This window comes from Sebastes umbrosus, chromosome 20, assembly GCF_015220745.1.
Source record: "Sebastes umbrosus isolate fSebUmb1 chromosome 20, fSebUmb1.pri, whole genome shotgun sequence".
NCBI lineage: Eukaryota > Metazoa > Chordata > Actinopteri > Perciformes > Sebastidae > Sebastes > Sebastes umbrosus.
Genome location: NC_051288.1, coordinates 25,129,495 through 25,143,251, shown reverse-complemented (window position 1 = coordinate 25,143,251; position 13,757 = coordinate 25,129,495). Strand labels below are relative to the sequence as shown.

At 37.7% G+C, this 13,757-nt stretch overlaps 1 protein-coding gene across 10 annotated transcripts in view; it reads left to right on the top strand.

Annotated features, from left to right (window-relative positions):
* LOC119478996 (formin-like protein 1) overlaps positions 1 to 13,757 on the top strand; it is a 66,074-nt gene that overhangs the window by 21,146 nt on the left and 31,171 nt on the right. For 4 of the 10 annotated variants that reach the window (XM_037754138.1, XM_037754136.1, XM_037754137.1 and 1 more), the window contains exon 1: positions 11,918 to 12,085. The exons of 1 other annotated variant lie outside the window; for it this stretch is intronic. In XM_037754138.1, the coding sequence (XP_037610066.1) occupies positions 11,918 to 12,085 (168 nt within the window). Of the gene's footprint in view, positions 1 to 11,349; positions 12,086 to 13,757 lie in introns of those variants that run through there. 5 more of the 10 variants (XM_037754131.1, XM_037754135.1, XM_037754134.1 and 2 more) reach the window with 3 other exon arrangements.

Genomic DNA, 13,757 nt, shown 5'->3' with positions numbered 1-13,757 from the left:
TTGATTTATTACCTCAGTAAACATTGTAAACATGAGTTTATGGTCTCAATCGCTAGTTTCAAGTCTTCTTCAATACAGCATGATGTTCATTTAGTAAATTATGGTCCCATCTAGAGTCAGATAGACCATAAAGCAGGGGATGCTTTAGGGTGGGGCTACCTTATGATTGACAGGTCGCTACCACGGCGTTGTCTGGTCTGGGAGTTATCCGTGTTTTCATCTTAGAACTTTAACCCTTTCACAGTCTGTTTTCACTTCATCAAAGTTAATTATAACATTTCGGTCGCCTAAAAATGTCTTATTCAGCGTTCGGTTGTACGTAGCTCCACCCTCTGATGTCACCTCTGGTTGCAAAAAACCAAGATGAGACGAACAAGATGCAGCAAACTGGGGAAACTCTTGCAAGATTGTTAACTTTAAGCATTGACTTTGAATAGTTAAGGTTATGACAGGTCGTCAGGTAGATCAGATTTCGCAAGTTGCTGGTTCCCTTTTAGACACGACCCTTCCAAACGGCAGTCCACAAACCAATGATGTCACAGTGACTACTGAACATCCACTTCTTATATTCAGTCTATGGGCTCAGCCAAAAGGCCGTCTCCCGTTTCCCGTCTCCCGTCTCCAGCTCGTCCAAAACTGTGCTGCCAGACTTTTAACAAATTCTAAGAGACACAACCATATTACTCCCATCCTTGCAACGATACACTGGCTACCTATTAGAGATAGAATTGATTTTAAACTTTTACTAATTACCTTTAAAGCCCTACGTGGCCTTGGTCCGACCTACATCGTAGGTTTACTCGCGTTGTGAGCCTACCGCTGCCTGCGGTCCTCAGGTAGGACCCTCCTAACTGTTCTCACAGCCCGCCTTGTTACAAGAGGAAACCGGACGTTTTCCATTAGAGCCCCGCAGCTTTAAATCTTTAAATTAAATTCTTGTAAATACTCCTCAAAACTTACTTTTACAGTAAGGTTTTTTTTTCAGTCAGTTTCTGTATGACTTTATTATTATGTTTTATTATACATTGTTTTATTGGGTCTTCTGTTCTGTGATTATACTCATGTTTTTGTTGTTAACTCTGTATACTATTTCATCTTGTTCTGTACAGCACATTGTAATAAAAAACTGTTATACAAATAAAGTGTATTATCATTATTTATGTGAGGAAAACAAACTAAATTTCCAAGATGTAGGTTTAGCTTTAGCCAAAGTTATCCATCTCACCTGGTAGCTTTAAATAGATCTATAGCTGTCTTGCTTTACATTAATTATACATTTCTATAAAAAGATAAGTCTGATTTTGGTCTTAACTTACTTTTGAACAAATATGTAGTTTTTTGGCATTGCAGGGCAGTATTTTTCTCTTGAGGTCAGAGGTCAAGAGACCCTTTAAATATGTTATTTAACCTCCTTCATGACAAGCTAGTAAGACATGGTTGGTAGGTTTTCTAGTTTCATATTATTTGCCACAAGTGTGAGAGCAAGGTTGATAAAGCATGACAATTAACTTTAGTTTTTGTTATCTGCTGATGACTAATAAATAAAACAATTAATATAGGGTCAAGTAAAAATTGACTTTGAGCAAGTAGATTTCTGACCCACACTGTAAACAATCTGTTACTTTACAGCAGGATTTCAACAGTATTAACCTGTTATTGCTAAAAGCAGTGCTCTACTGTTAATACAAAAGAAAACATGTTAAATTAATTATATTATAATTATAATGCATTCTTAAAAAACATCACTTTACTGCTGATCAACTGTCTAAAGTATCATCAGTAACAGTTTCATGCAGTATTTGTTGAATTCTGGGACCTGATCTGCTCATGTGAGGCTTGTACATTGTACATGATTGTAAAATCAGTGAATTATCTTTATTGTTCTTCACTCACATGTTGTTCTGGTTTGCATTCTGTGCTTGTAGCCAGCTAGAGACATACATTAGCTATAGATAGTCTATTATAGCCTTTTTCCTAACAAGTGCCTTTAATTGTATTTAGTGTGACTATTCCTGTCTGTAACCTGCTAAGTCTATTCATCTAGGCAACAAATAATGTATGTAAAAAATACAACCTAAATAGTGCATTAAAACAAATCAGTAAGATAAAAGAAAGGTGGAAAACAGCCATATAATGTATCTTTAAACTGTAAAGTAACAGTAAAATACTGTGAAATTAATAAAAAACAACCAGTTCAAACTGTATTTTTCAGTAAATTTCAGCGGCAGTATAATAATGTTAATTTTACAGTAACATAAAGGCAACCCTGCTGCCAGTTCTTTACTGTTATTTTACTGGGAAATTCTTAACAGTGCACTGAACGCTGCATTGAGCTCCATTGTTGTCCAAAAACTATTAACAACACATGAATAAGCACTGGATTCCTTAGGTTTTTCTAGTTTTTGGTCGAAGCGTTGGTGATACAATAAAATCAGTGGAGCTTAGTTGCGGTCATGAGTTTTAAATGCTCGTTGCGAACCTCAAGACTCAAGAAGTCTTGAGGTCAAGAAGTCTTGAGGTTTGATACCCAGCTCTAGTCACACTGGCACTTCTGCACTGTATGTCCAAAAATAGTCCCAAAGACAGTATTTGGTCACACTGTATTTGTTCAGTCCAGTTTGTTTTTCAGCCATCAGGTGACAAAAAGCAGATGTCACAGATTTTCAAAACCACAACATCATGTGCCACCATAAAGCCAGCATGTTTTTATTTGAAGGAACTGAAATCCTATGAAAAGCATTCACGCTGCTGATAGTAGTGAGACTTTTAACCCTCATATTAAACCCTTTTGATCGCAGGCTGTGTTGCAGAGTTGACCTTTTTATAAACAGTTTTTCTTCTGCTCTCAGAAAAGTAGTTTTCTCAACACTTTACCGGAGGATCAAGCGTTTTGTTTTGACCTTTTGTCCTCTGCTTGCGGGCTCATGTCCAGTTTAAAGTGTAAGATTTCAGTCGTGGTTGATTTGGCGACACAGCAAATGTGTTTTAATATACAGGTCCCAGAATACTGAGGGGCAGCAAAACAAAGTGTTGTTTTAATAAACAAGTAAGGAAATAATTGCCCCTTTTCCATCAATCTGTGACCAACTGTGGTCTGAGTAAGTTGTTATTTATATGTATTGTAAATAAAAGTGGACCAAGCATTGATCCTTGTGGCACTCCTTTAATTGATTGTAAGCGGGTTAGATTTACAGTCTGGACTCTGAACTAAAACATCTACTCTTATACACTGCAGTTTGCTGCAGATTCATTTTTTAATCTGTGGTATCAAATGCAAATGTGAGCGGTCAATAAAGAGTGTTGCCATATTATTATTATTTTCTAGGAGACTGTATCATAAAGTTTATTGCACAAACTGCAGTTGCGACACAGAGGGGAAATCCTGGCCACTGAAATACGAGAAGAAAGATGCAGCGAGATTTGATTATATTATCACTTGAAATTGCGCTGTAAAAACATTTCCTTGTTGTAACCCCTCATGGAGATGAAGAGGCTTCTCACTATCACATTTAGTAAATCCTGGTATGAATCAAAACTGCGTGGCACGTTGAGTTGCGCCTCTTCAGATATCAAAACCCGACCATGACTCAAATTTGTATTCTCTGTAAGTAGACATTTCCTTTTACCTTCACCTGCCTGAGTAATATACCAACTAATATTCTACATTTTCTTGCTAAAGTTGGCCATGCTTTTTAACTTTAAGGAAAATATGTGTAAAGTTCCATAGAATAACTTGTATTCAACACAACTTGGAAAACAACTGTTTAGTCTACATCTAACTGCAAACTAAATTATTGCTCCGTTCATTATTGTTTATTATAAAGTAGAAAAATTATAATTACACTAAATCACATTTAGTTAGTTTGTCAAGGACACCTGTTTCCAAATTGTACAGCTTTTGAGAACCAGTTCGGTTTATTTTCCTTTTTCCATGCTTTTTAAGTTACGTACATTTTGGTAGAGTCTCCAGATCGATAAGATAGTAACTTTATTGATCCCGAGGGAAATTCAAGTTTCTAGAATCTTATTTCCATAGTGCAAAACATATTAGTAAAAAGGCACAAGTAAGTAGTACAAAGTATAAAAATATACCAGATATAAAAATACAATGGGATGAAGAAAACTGTTAAAAATGAATATAGTGCAGCATAACAACTGAGATACAGGATTATTAAAAATGTGAATGTAGTTCAAAAAGTGATGTAGTGCTGGATAATAAAATATAGGAGATATGCAGTCGAGACCAGGGGATTAAGAAATTATATTAACTACAAACTATGCAAATGTGGTTTAATATACCGGTCCCCGAATACTCGGGCAGCAAAACAAATTATTGTCGTTCCATCATTCTGTGAGCGACTGTGGTCTGATTTTATGCTGCTCATGGCGAGCAGTGAAAGTAAGTTGGTTGGAGATGTGCAGCGGTCGTATCTAGAAGGGAAACTCTTGTGAGATTGTTAAGGTTTTGGCATTGATCTTGAGTTTTTGCAAGTTTTTTGCAGATCTTCAATCAGATTTCGCAATTTGCCAATTCCTGTCTAGACACGACCAAAGTGCAGCCTGTTGCCTGCAGCTCTTCATCTAACAGCTCGCTGTGGCTGCTACTTATTATTCCATTACTCTTTACAATATTTAAAACTGATCTGCTGTCAAAAATTAATTTGTAGACGTGTTGGTCAGTATTGAGCTCACTCACAAACACTTTGCATTTCCTGTGACTACTTAATAATAAAAGTCAACTCGTGTTTCACCAGTTAAATGATTTTAATGTGAATCTGCAGCAGTAGGAAATGTTCAGTTTATGTCGACACAGACGCCCAGCTCGTTTACTGGAAATGTATAAATATAACTACTAATACTTTCATCAGTAAGGCATTTAGGCTCAATCACTATTGTGTTACCTCCTTCAGCAGTAGTGACTTAACAGACATTTATTTAGATGAAAATCTTCAACATTATTATTTTAACATGTACAAATTAGGGCTGTCAGTCAATTAAGATAGTTAATGCAAATTAATCATACATTTTGTTCAAAATGTACTTTAAAGGTCCCATATCATGCTCATTTTCTGGTTCATACTTGTATTTTGTGTTTCTAGTAGAACATGTTTACATGCTGTAATGTTCAAAAAAACGTTATTTTCCTCATACTGTCTGCCTGAATATGCCTGTATTTACCCTCTGTCTGAAACGCTCCGTTTTAGTGCATTTCAGTGGAATTGCAATGGAATTGCGTTGCTAGGCAACAGCTTGGGTCCATGTTTACTTCCTGTTAGCTGTGTATGTTATTTACATACACCGCAACAGGAAATAAACTGGGACACATTTAGAATGTTTATGTTTAAAACCATGTCATGGTCTAAATATTGTATATTTGTGACATCACAAATGGACAGAAATCCTAACGGCTTGTTTCAAATGCGCAATTTTTTTAATATGGGCTGTGTGTTTTTCTCCGTATATTGAACGTTTTAATAGTTTAACAGTATTTATATAGCACTTAAACTTGCTTTATAATGTAAAAGACATGAAAATCTCACTTTCTACAATATGGGACCTTTAAATAGAGTATGTAAATGAGCAAATATGTTTGCTTTATGCAAATGTATGTATATATTTATTATTGGAAATCAATTAACAACACAAAACAATGACAAATATTGTCATCACAGGTACTGCAATTAGCATTAAAAATATGCTTAAACCATAACATGGTTGGTACCGATGGATTCTTTATGTTTTCTAGTTTCATATGATACCAGTATCTTCAGGGTAGCTTTAAAACTGAGCCTAAACAACCTAAAAATCGCAAGTTGCGTTAATAAGTTTAAGAAATTTGTGGTGTTAAAATGAATTTGCGAACTTTGACAGCCCTAGTACAAATGTATATATATATTTTGATATTACTGTGCGAGCAGCGTCTGTACTGTTGGATTATAAACAACAGGTGTTCAACAGTGAGTGTTGAAATCTTAACCTCAACCCACCCTGACCTTGTTTCTAACCAAACCCAAACCCTGACCCAGAAACTAAACTACACTTCTTTCCACACTCACGTAACACTAGAAACTAAATAGGTTGTAGTGATAGATCATAGATAATTCAAAGGTTTGTATTATCATAGGTCTATATTCACGTTTTTTTGTATCACAAATTAGCACGCAAGCTATTATTATAATATAGTGAGACTTATTGAATTTGTTCGTCTGCAATTGTTAAATATAAATTGTTTATTTTGATATGTAGTTTTCTCCTCTCATACTTCGATGCAATTTTTTTAAACATATATTTATTGATTTTATACATTTAACACATTGTACATACAACACAGAACCTTCCCCCATATTGAACATATGGCAGTGTATAAAACAATAATAATATAATATTATATAATATAATATAATATAATATTATATTATATATAACATTATATTATATATAATATAATATTATATATTATATTATATATAACATTATATTATATATAATATAATATTATAATATAATATAATATAATATTATATTATATACAATATAATATAATATTACTTTAAGGTAAATAGCTAAACATGAAGTTAAAAGGATATATATTTACAATGAAAATATAATAATATAAATAAATATATAAATAAAACTTTGATGCATTTAATAACTTAAAGACTCGTCTTTCCACCCAACACTTACCAGCAATATTATGACATATTGGCATTTAAAATGTTTCCTTAGAGTTTTTTAAAATTAGTTTTCTGTCTGAAGATCTGTATTTTAATTATTATGCGTCTCTTGAAATTTGAAGTAGTGGTGACCAGAATACATTTCACACCAGTATTTGTGTAGACTACATGTTGTGTATGAAAGCTTTTCTCATTTACATCTCTATGCTGCACTTAAATTTCAGATTATGCTGTAACATCGTTCTGTTTATACTGTAAACATACAGGGAATGAAATTAGCACCTGCCACCTGTCAAATAACAGGTTCAATGTTGGTTGTGAAAATTTTAGGTCACCTGCCACCATGGCAGACAGGTTTTCCTTATACTAAGAAATATTATTTTTTTACAAAGCAATTCTAAAGCCTCAATTAAATAAATGTATATAATAATAATAAATTAAAATTATATAGAGCTTTTAAAGAACTTAAAGACACTTTACATTATCGGGGGAAACGGTGTGAGACAAACAGGAAACAGACGACTCACACAGGCGCACTCTATATGTATATGGTAACACTTCATTTTACAGGTCCACAAATTTCATGGTAATTAGGTGATAATTAGCAAGTTACCTATTTTAAATTTCTTTTGGAATTACTGCGAAATTATACAAATATTTACCTATACATTTATTGAAAATTACTTTACTATAAACATTATTTAATAATTATATTTTGCTATTTCCCAATAGCTGGTAATTTATTTAGTACATTTCCAGGAAAAGAATAAAAAGTTAATTGATATTTTCACTTTATTTTTACATGTCTGCTGATAAATAGATGATAATTAGCAAATAATTTCTTTAAAAAACTCCCTGAATCATGAAACATTAGCTACCAGGTTACATTTGTGTAGACAATAAGTCACACAATGGTGAGATTTGTGCCTGATCAGAAGTGTCTTCTATTAGTTTTGGTTTTGGAGGTAAATATTGGAGTAATTTGGCAGAAATTCCAAAGAAATTTCAAATAGGTAACTTGCTAATTATCACCTAATTACCATGAAATTTGTGGACCTGTAAAATGAAGTGTTACCAAATATAGTCATGCATTAAGGTTACATGATATATTCCATAATTCTACCGTCTGGTACCACTGACTCAGCGTTCTACGTAGATTTCAGAAGTGTCAGACAAAAAAAATTTGTGGCCGGTAGAAATGTTCAGTGACCTGCCGCCACAGTGGCAGGTTAGGAAAAAGGTTAATTTCAGATCCTGTGTACATGTATATGGTTTTCTTAGAAAGAGGGCTGAGGTGTCTCTCTGGCACAGACATTTAGAGAAAGTCTAAAAGATTATATATCATTTTGATTTGGACAGTTTGCCTTTGACCGCACAGAGAGATGATTCAGTTCACAAAGCAGAGAAAACAACCCTCTTATTAGTACGGAAAAGTATCCTTAAAACACCCACGGGTTAGTTTTACCTTTATGACCATAATATAACAAAATAACTCAAATGATTTTATAAGCAATGCTCTCATTGAGTCCATTTCATCTCTAGTTTTTAAATGAAAACAGAAAATGTAAATGAGTTTCAGGTATGAAATGAGTGCAGAGCTCTCCTGCTGTAATGTGATGTTTTGACCACTAGGTGTCAGTGTGATGCAGAGATGTCTTTAAAACAGTAACAGTAATACAGAGTGGTTTCAGAGTTGTACATCTCCTAATGTAATCTTTGTTAGCAGATATTTTTCACCCCACAATAGACCTGTTTTAGTCTTTTTTAGGGGGTTACAGTGAGTCTCTAGGGGGAGATAGCAGCTCAACAGTAAGCCTGTTGGGCTGCAGTTTGCCATGTTATGATCTGAGCATATTGTTTTATGCTAAATGCAGTACCTGTGAGGGTTTCTGGATCAATATCTGTCAGTGTTTTGTGTTGTTAATTGATTTACAATAATAAATATATACATACATTTGCATAAAGCAGCATATTTGCCCACTCCCATGTTGATAAGAGGATTAAATACTTGACAAATCTCCCTTTAAGGTTCATTTTGAACTGATACAAAATTTGTATTGCGATTTGATATTACAATTTATTTAGATATTTAACTTTTTTAACACTAGACCATGGGGAAAAAGATGAATCACACACTTCTAGGGACTTTTACTTTGGAAAATATATAAATTGATCCAGTAAAAAATAGATTTTCAGCATGTATGTAGTCAGACATGTCCTGAAGTCAAATATATCAGTCATTGTCCCGTCAGCTCTGTTTGACTTTATTTAACATTAATGTCAGTATCTGGGTGCTCTACAGTTTTTAGCGTTGGCCCATTTGACCACGGAGATGAGAGCGACGCCTGGCTCCACCGCACGTTACCACCATACAATAACATTTCCTGTCCGTGACGGAGTTAGCATGCAGCTTTATCCGTGATGTCTAGCTCTGCTTTTCCTGTCAATGTGTGAAACCTAAAGTGTTTCCATCCTTTACTGGATGTGTAGTGTTTACCACGCTGGATTTAACATGTGAGGGTGCAGGTTGTATCCACGCTGACCCTCCAACGTTTTCTACTTTCTCATTTCGGCTCGCTGCGGTTTGTTTTGGTTGACGGATACGGAACAGATATGACGTCACGTTACTCAGAGTTACTAGCCCGTTGCAGCATTTAACTTTCCCAAGGCAAGCGGGAAATCCTTATTGCAATCCTTATATCCTCATGGCCTTGTTCTGTGACGGTGTTTTGGAAACGTGTCTCAGTTCAGTTTGTTCTAGTATCTGATAGAAACCTCACAACACACAGCACTTCTCTCTAACTTCCTGTAAACCCAGTGAACACAGTTCCTCCTCTGAATGTGTCACGCTTCATTACGTCCTGTGTGCTGCTGACCAGGTGTGGCCAGACACACAGGTATCAGCGTGACACTCATCATTTATTAACGTCTGCGTTCGTCCACCTTCCAGTAACACTGCAGTCTCTCTGCAGCCAACAACACGCTCATTAACACTAACAGAGGCCCGCTTATGTCATCGACGCCTCACAATTTATGACTGCGATTAAGTGTGTGTGATCCTCTTTAGCAGCCACTTCACAACGGCGGTCTGTTTGGACGCCGGGTATTATGATGACGCAACGCGTTGGTATGAACGAGGCTTTTTAATCACTGTAGGATCTGTGAGCTGCCAGCGTTCGGCTGTTTGTTTCCTGTTTGTTGGAAAGACTCCTACTACTGCTGCTTTCATTTACTGACTGTAACTCCAGCTTGTAATTTATTTAAATGAAAACTAGCATCCTGTATGATAACTTCACATAATCAAATAACAAAACATTAAGTCCAAACAATATTAACACATAAATATATTTTGACTTGTCATCATGTAAAACAATCACAGGTGTTACTAATAACATTAATGATGTCTACCTTTTTATTCAAGTGTCCCAGTGAGCAATGAAATATGCAGATTACTAAACAGGATAATATTTTTATTTTCACTGTCGATTAATCTGATTATTAATCCGATTATTTTCCCAAAAGCCCAAGATGACGTCCTCAAATGTCTTGTTTTGTCCACAACTCAAAGACCAGAAAATATTCACATTTAAGAAGCTGGAATAAAAAAATGTAGACTTAAAAAACTTGAATAAATATAAAAAAAATACTCAAACCAATTAATCGATTATCAAAATAGTTGGCAATTAATTTAATAGTTGTCGATTAATCGTTGTAGCTCTAAATATTTAAAAACAAAATGTGTGTGTTCATGGTAATAAAGGAGAATGTTAAAACCCTATACACATTGTTTTATTTATTAGTCATTATAAGATAACAACACAAACTAAAGTTATTGTCAGGTTTTGTCCACCTTGCTCTCACACTTGCGGAGAAATAATATGAAACTAGAAAACCTAATGAATCCATCGGTACCAACCATGTCATACTAGCGTGTCGGGACGGAGGTTAAATAACGCTCCAAACTTGCGCTAAATTTTGGCGAGAAAAAACTGTCAAGGCCATTTTCAAAGGGGTCCCTTGACCTCTGACCTCCAGATCAGTGAATGTAAATGGGTTCTATGGGTACCCACGAGTCTCCCCTTTACAGACATGCCCACTTTATGATAATCACATGCAGTTTGGGGCAAGTCATAGTCAAGTCAGCACACTGACACACTGACAGCTGTTGTTGCCTGTTGGGCTGCAGTTTGCCATGTTATGATTTGAGCATATTGTTTTATGCTAAATGCAGTACCTGTGAGGGTTTCTGGATCAATATCTGTCATTGTTCTGTGTTGTTAATTGATTTCCAATAATAAATATATACACACATTTACATAAAGCAGCATATTTGTCCACTCCGATGTTGATAAGAGGATTAAATACTTAACAAATCTCCCTTTAAGGTTCATTTTGAACAGATAAATGTGCGATTAATTGAATATTTAAATTGATTGACAGCCCTAATCTGAACAGTTTGTGAGTCTATAGCTTTGTGTAGGTTACTGAGGAAACATGTGCCTTCTTTGTACAGAGAGGCATTAGGACCCAGAGCCTCGGCTCTGTCCTGCTCTCTGCTGTGAGGACTGGAGCCTCCACCATCCGTCCGTCTCTCTCTGCTTCAGATAGACTGAGTGGCTGCCTGCTGGATCTCTGCCTTTTCCCTCTTTCCCTCTTTTTTCTTCTGGACATGGAGATCAGAGGCCCAGAGACTCCCAGCATCCAACAGCAGATGGAGGACTCTCTCAGACTGCCGGCAAGCCCAACTAAGTCTCCTCGCCCGACAGCACTGCAGCTTGTGGAGTAGTTTCCTCCAGAGTTTTCTCCCCACCTGTGCAGAAGGGGAAACACAGAAGTGATACCTTTTTCCTGGTTAATCCTCATTTCTTCTTCAGCCTCGTCCTGTGCTGTCCAGGCTCTGAACTCTATCTCCTCCCCCTTTTCTCTTTCACTGGTTCAGCTGTCACTCTGTCTGTCACTCTCAGGATATCCCCTTCCCTCTTCCTAGGGTTTCATAATGCATCAGGACCTCATTCAGAGGCAGGGGTGGATTTCATCCCACCGCTTTCTCCTTGTTTGAGAATATGGACCAGTATTGAGTGGTGCTTCAGCATGAGTCAACAGCCCGGGGTCATGGAAATAACGAAAGGTCACCGGCCTCACAGCGCCTCACACTTAACTTTTATTAACTAGATTTTGTAGCTGAGGCAGGTTTTTGGGAGCAGATTTGTTTTGTATTTTTTGGATCTATTGTATTTAGAATCATGGGAAACGCAGCAGGAAGCATGGAGGTACCCCAGGGGAAGGAGGGCAAGGCGGCGGCGGCGGCGGCGGCTCCTCCGGGCCCCACGGGCCCCCAGAAACCAACGGCGGGGCTGAAACTCCCAATGCCACCTGAAGAAGAGCTGGAGCGACGCTTTGGTGCCGTGCTGGTGAGTTGTCACTCTGTGCAGCAGGTCAGGGCAGCGCACGTCAGCGCCTCACACAGAAGAAAAGAGTGCAAAGAAACAAAGAATTTGGAATATGTTGGAAATGTGCACGTCCTCAGGACCAGCTTATCACAGTGCCAGGTACACAATGCCACTGTGGAAAGATACATAAGAGGTCCTTTATGCTGGAGCTTACTGCAGCATTAGGCTCACTGCATGGTCTGCTGGAGGAAGAATGATGGGGGGGGCAGATCTGTTTACAGTTTAATAGAAGGAGCAACGAAACTTTGCTTTTTCTTCATCACTGATTCAGCTTAGAATACCTAGTTTATAAAGAATCACTCTTAAAGGAACTGTTTGTAAGAATCAGAAATGCTTGTTAACAGCGACACCTGTGGCCGTTAAGTCAACGAAAGTCAGCGTCCTGTTGCTCGCGCTTGTGCTCGCTCTACATAGACATGAAGGAGCATCGGTCAAAACAGTGAGGAGACACACGCCAGCTAAAAGCACAATATCACTCTATATTTCAGCTGCTTGGCAGTAATGTTAGCTGACCAGACGAAGGTCTCTCCATGAATCAATGCTGATCCTAGTGTTGGCTTTTCCTGCCTCAGCCTCCCGACCGCGGCCGGAGGGAACAGGGGAGACACCGGAGTTTTGGTCGGAGACGGTAACGTTTCTCTCTGCGGAGCCCCGTCACTTCACAAGACACGGGAAACCTCTGTTGGTCTGGAGGAGCTGCAGCATTTATTTCTGCACAAACGTCCACTGAACATTCACTAGATATTCTCAGAGCTAAACTAACTCTTCTGCAGTGTGGAGTGAGCAGCATGCACGTGAGAGCAGAGCGAAATAGCGAGAACGAGCGTGGTGTGTGAGTGAAGGCAGGCAGAGGAGCAGAGTACAGCAGAGACTCCGGTCCTGGAGACCAAAGCTACGGTCTCCCCCGCGTCCTCCGACCGCGGCCAACACTGTTTAACAGACGGGCTTCACTAGATAGAACTTTGAGGTTTTGGTGCTTCCGTGTAGTTTGTGTTGGAGTCTGAGTCTGAACAGTGTAGCCACACGCGAGCACGCACGGGACACCGACCCGGATTGATTCATACGTGTAAGAAGTTACAATATGATGCCAGTTTCTTCACTCTAAAACTAATTTGTGTTATCGTGTTAACTAAGACAGCCCTATTTCTAAGCAGATTATGAATCTGTGATGAAGAAAAAGTAAAGTTTAGTTGCTCCTTTTTATTAAATTGTAAACAGATTTGACTCCCCCCCCTTCATTGTCCCTCCAGCAGACCATGCAGTGAGCTTAATGCTGCTGTAAGGTGTCTGTAATAAAGAAGATATCATGCTAGATAGAAGAAAAGGCTTATTTTATATAGCTCGGCCTTCCCAGCGACTCAGAGTCACCAGCGACCAGCATTCCTCGACCTTAACTAGATTTCCTCTTCATGACTTCCCTCACTGAGCTGTTAGTTGTCTCCTGTTTATGACAACATGTGCGCTGACAAATTGACCTCCTCATGCCGTTGCGGTGACAGAAAAAAAACAATGGAGAGACAGTTTAGAGTCTGACAACACCGCTATGTTCAACATGTGGCCTGACGACCTGCTGCATGATGAACCGCATTCCTGTTGTCTTATCGTCGGAGCGTCTGGGGTGTGTAATGATGTG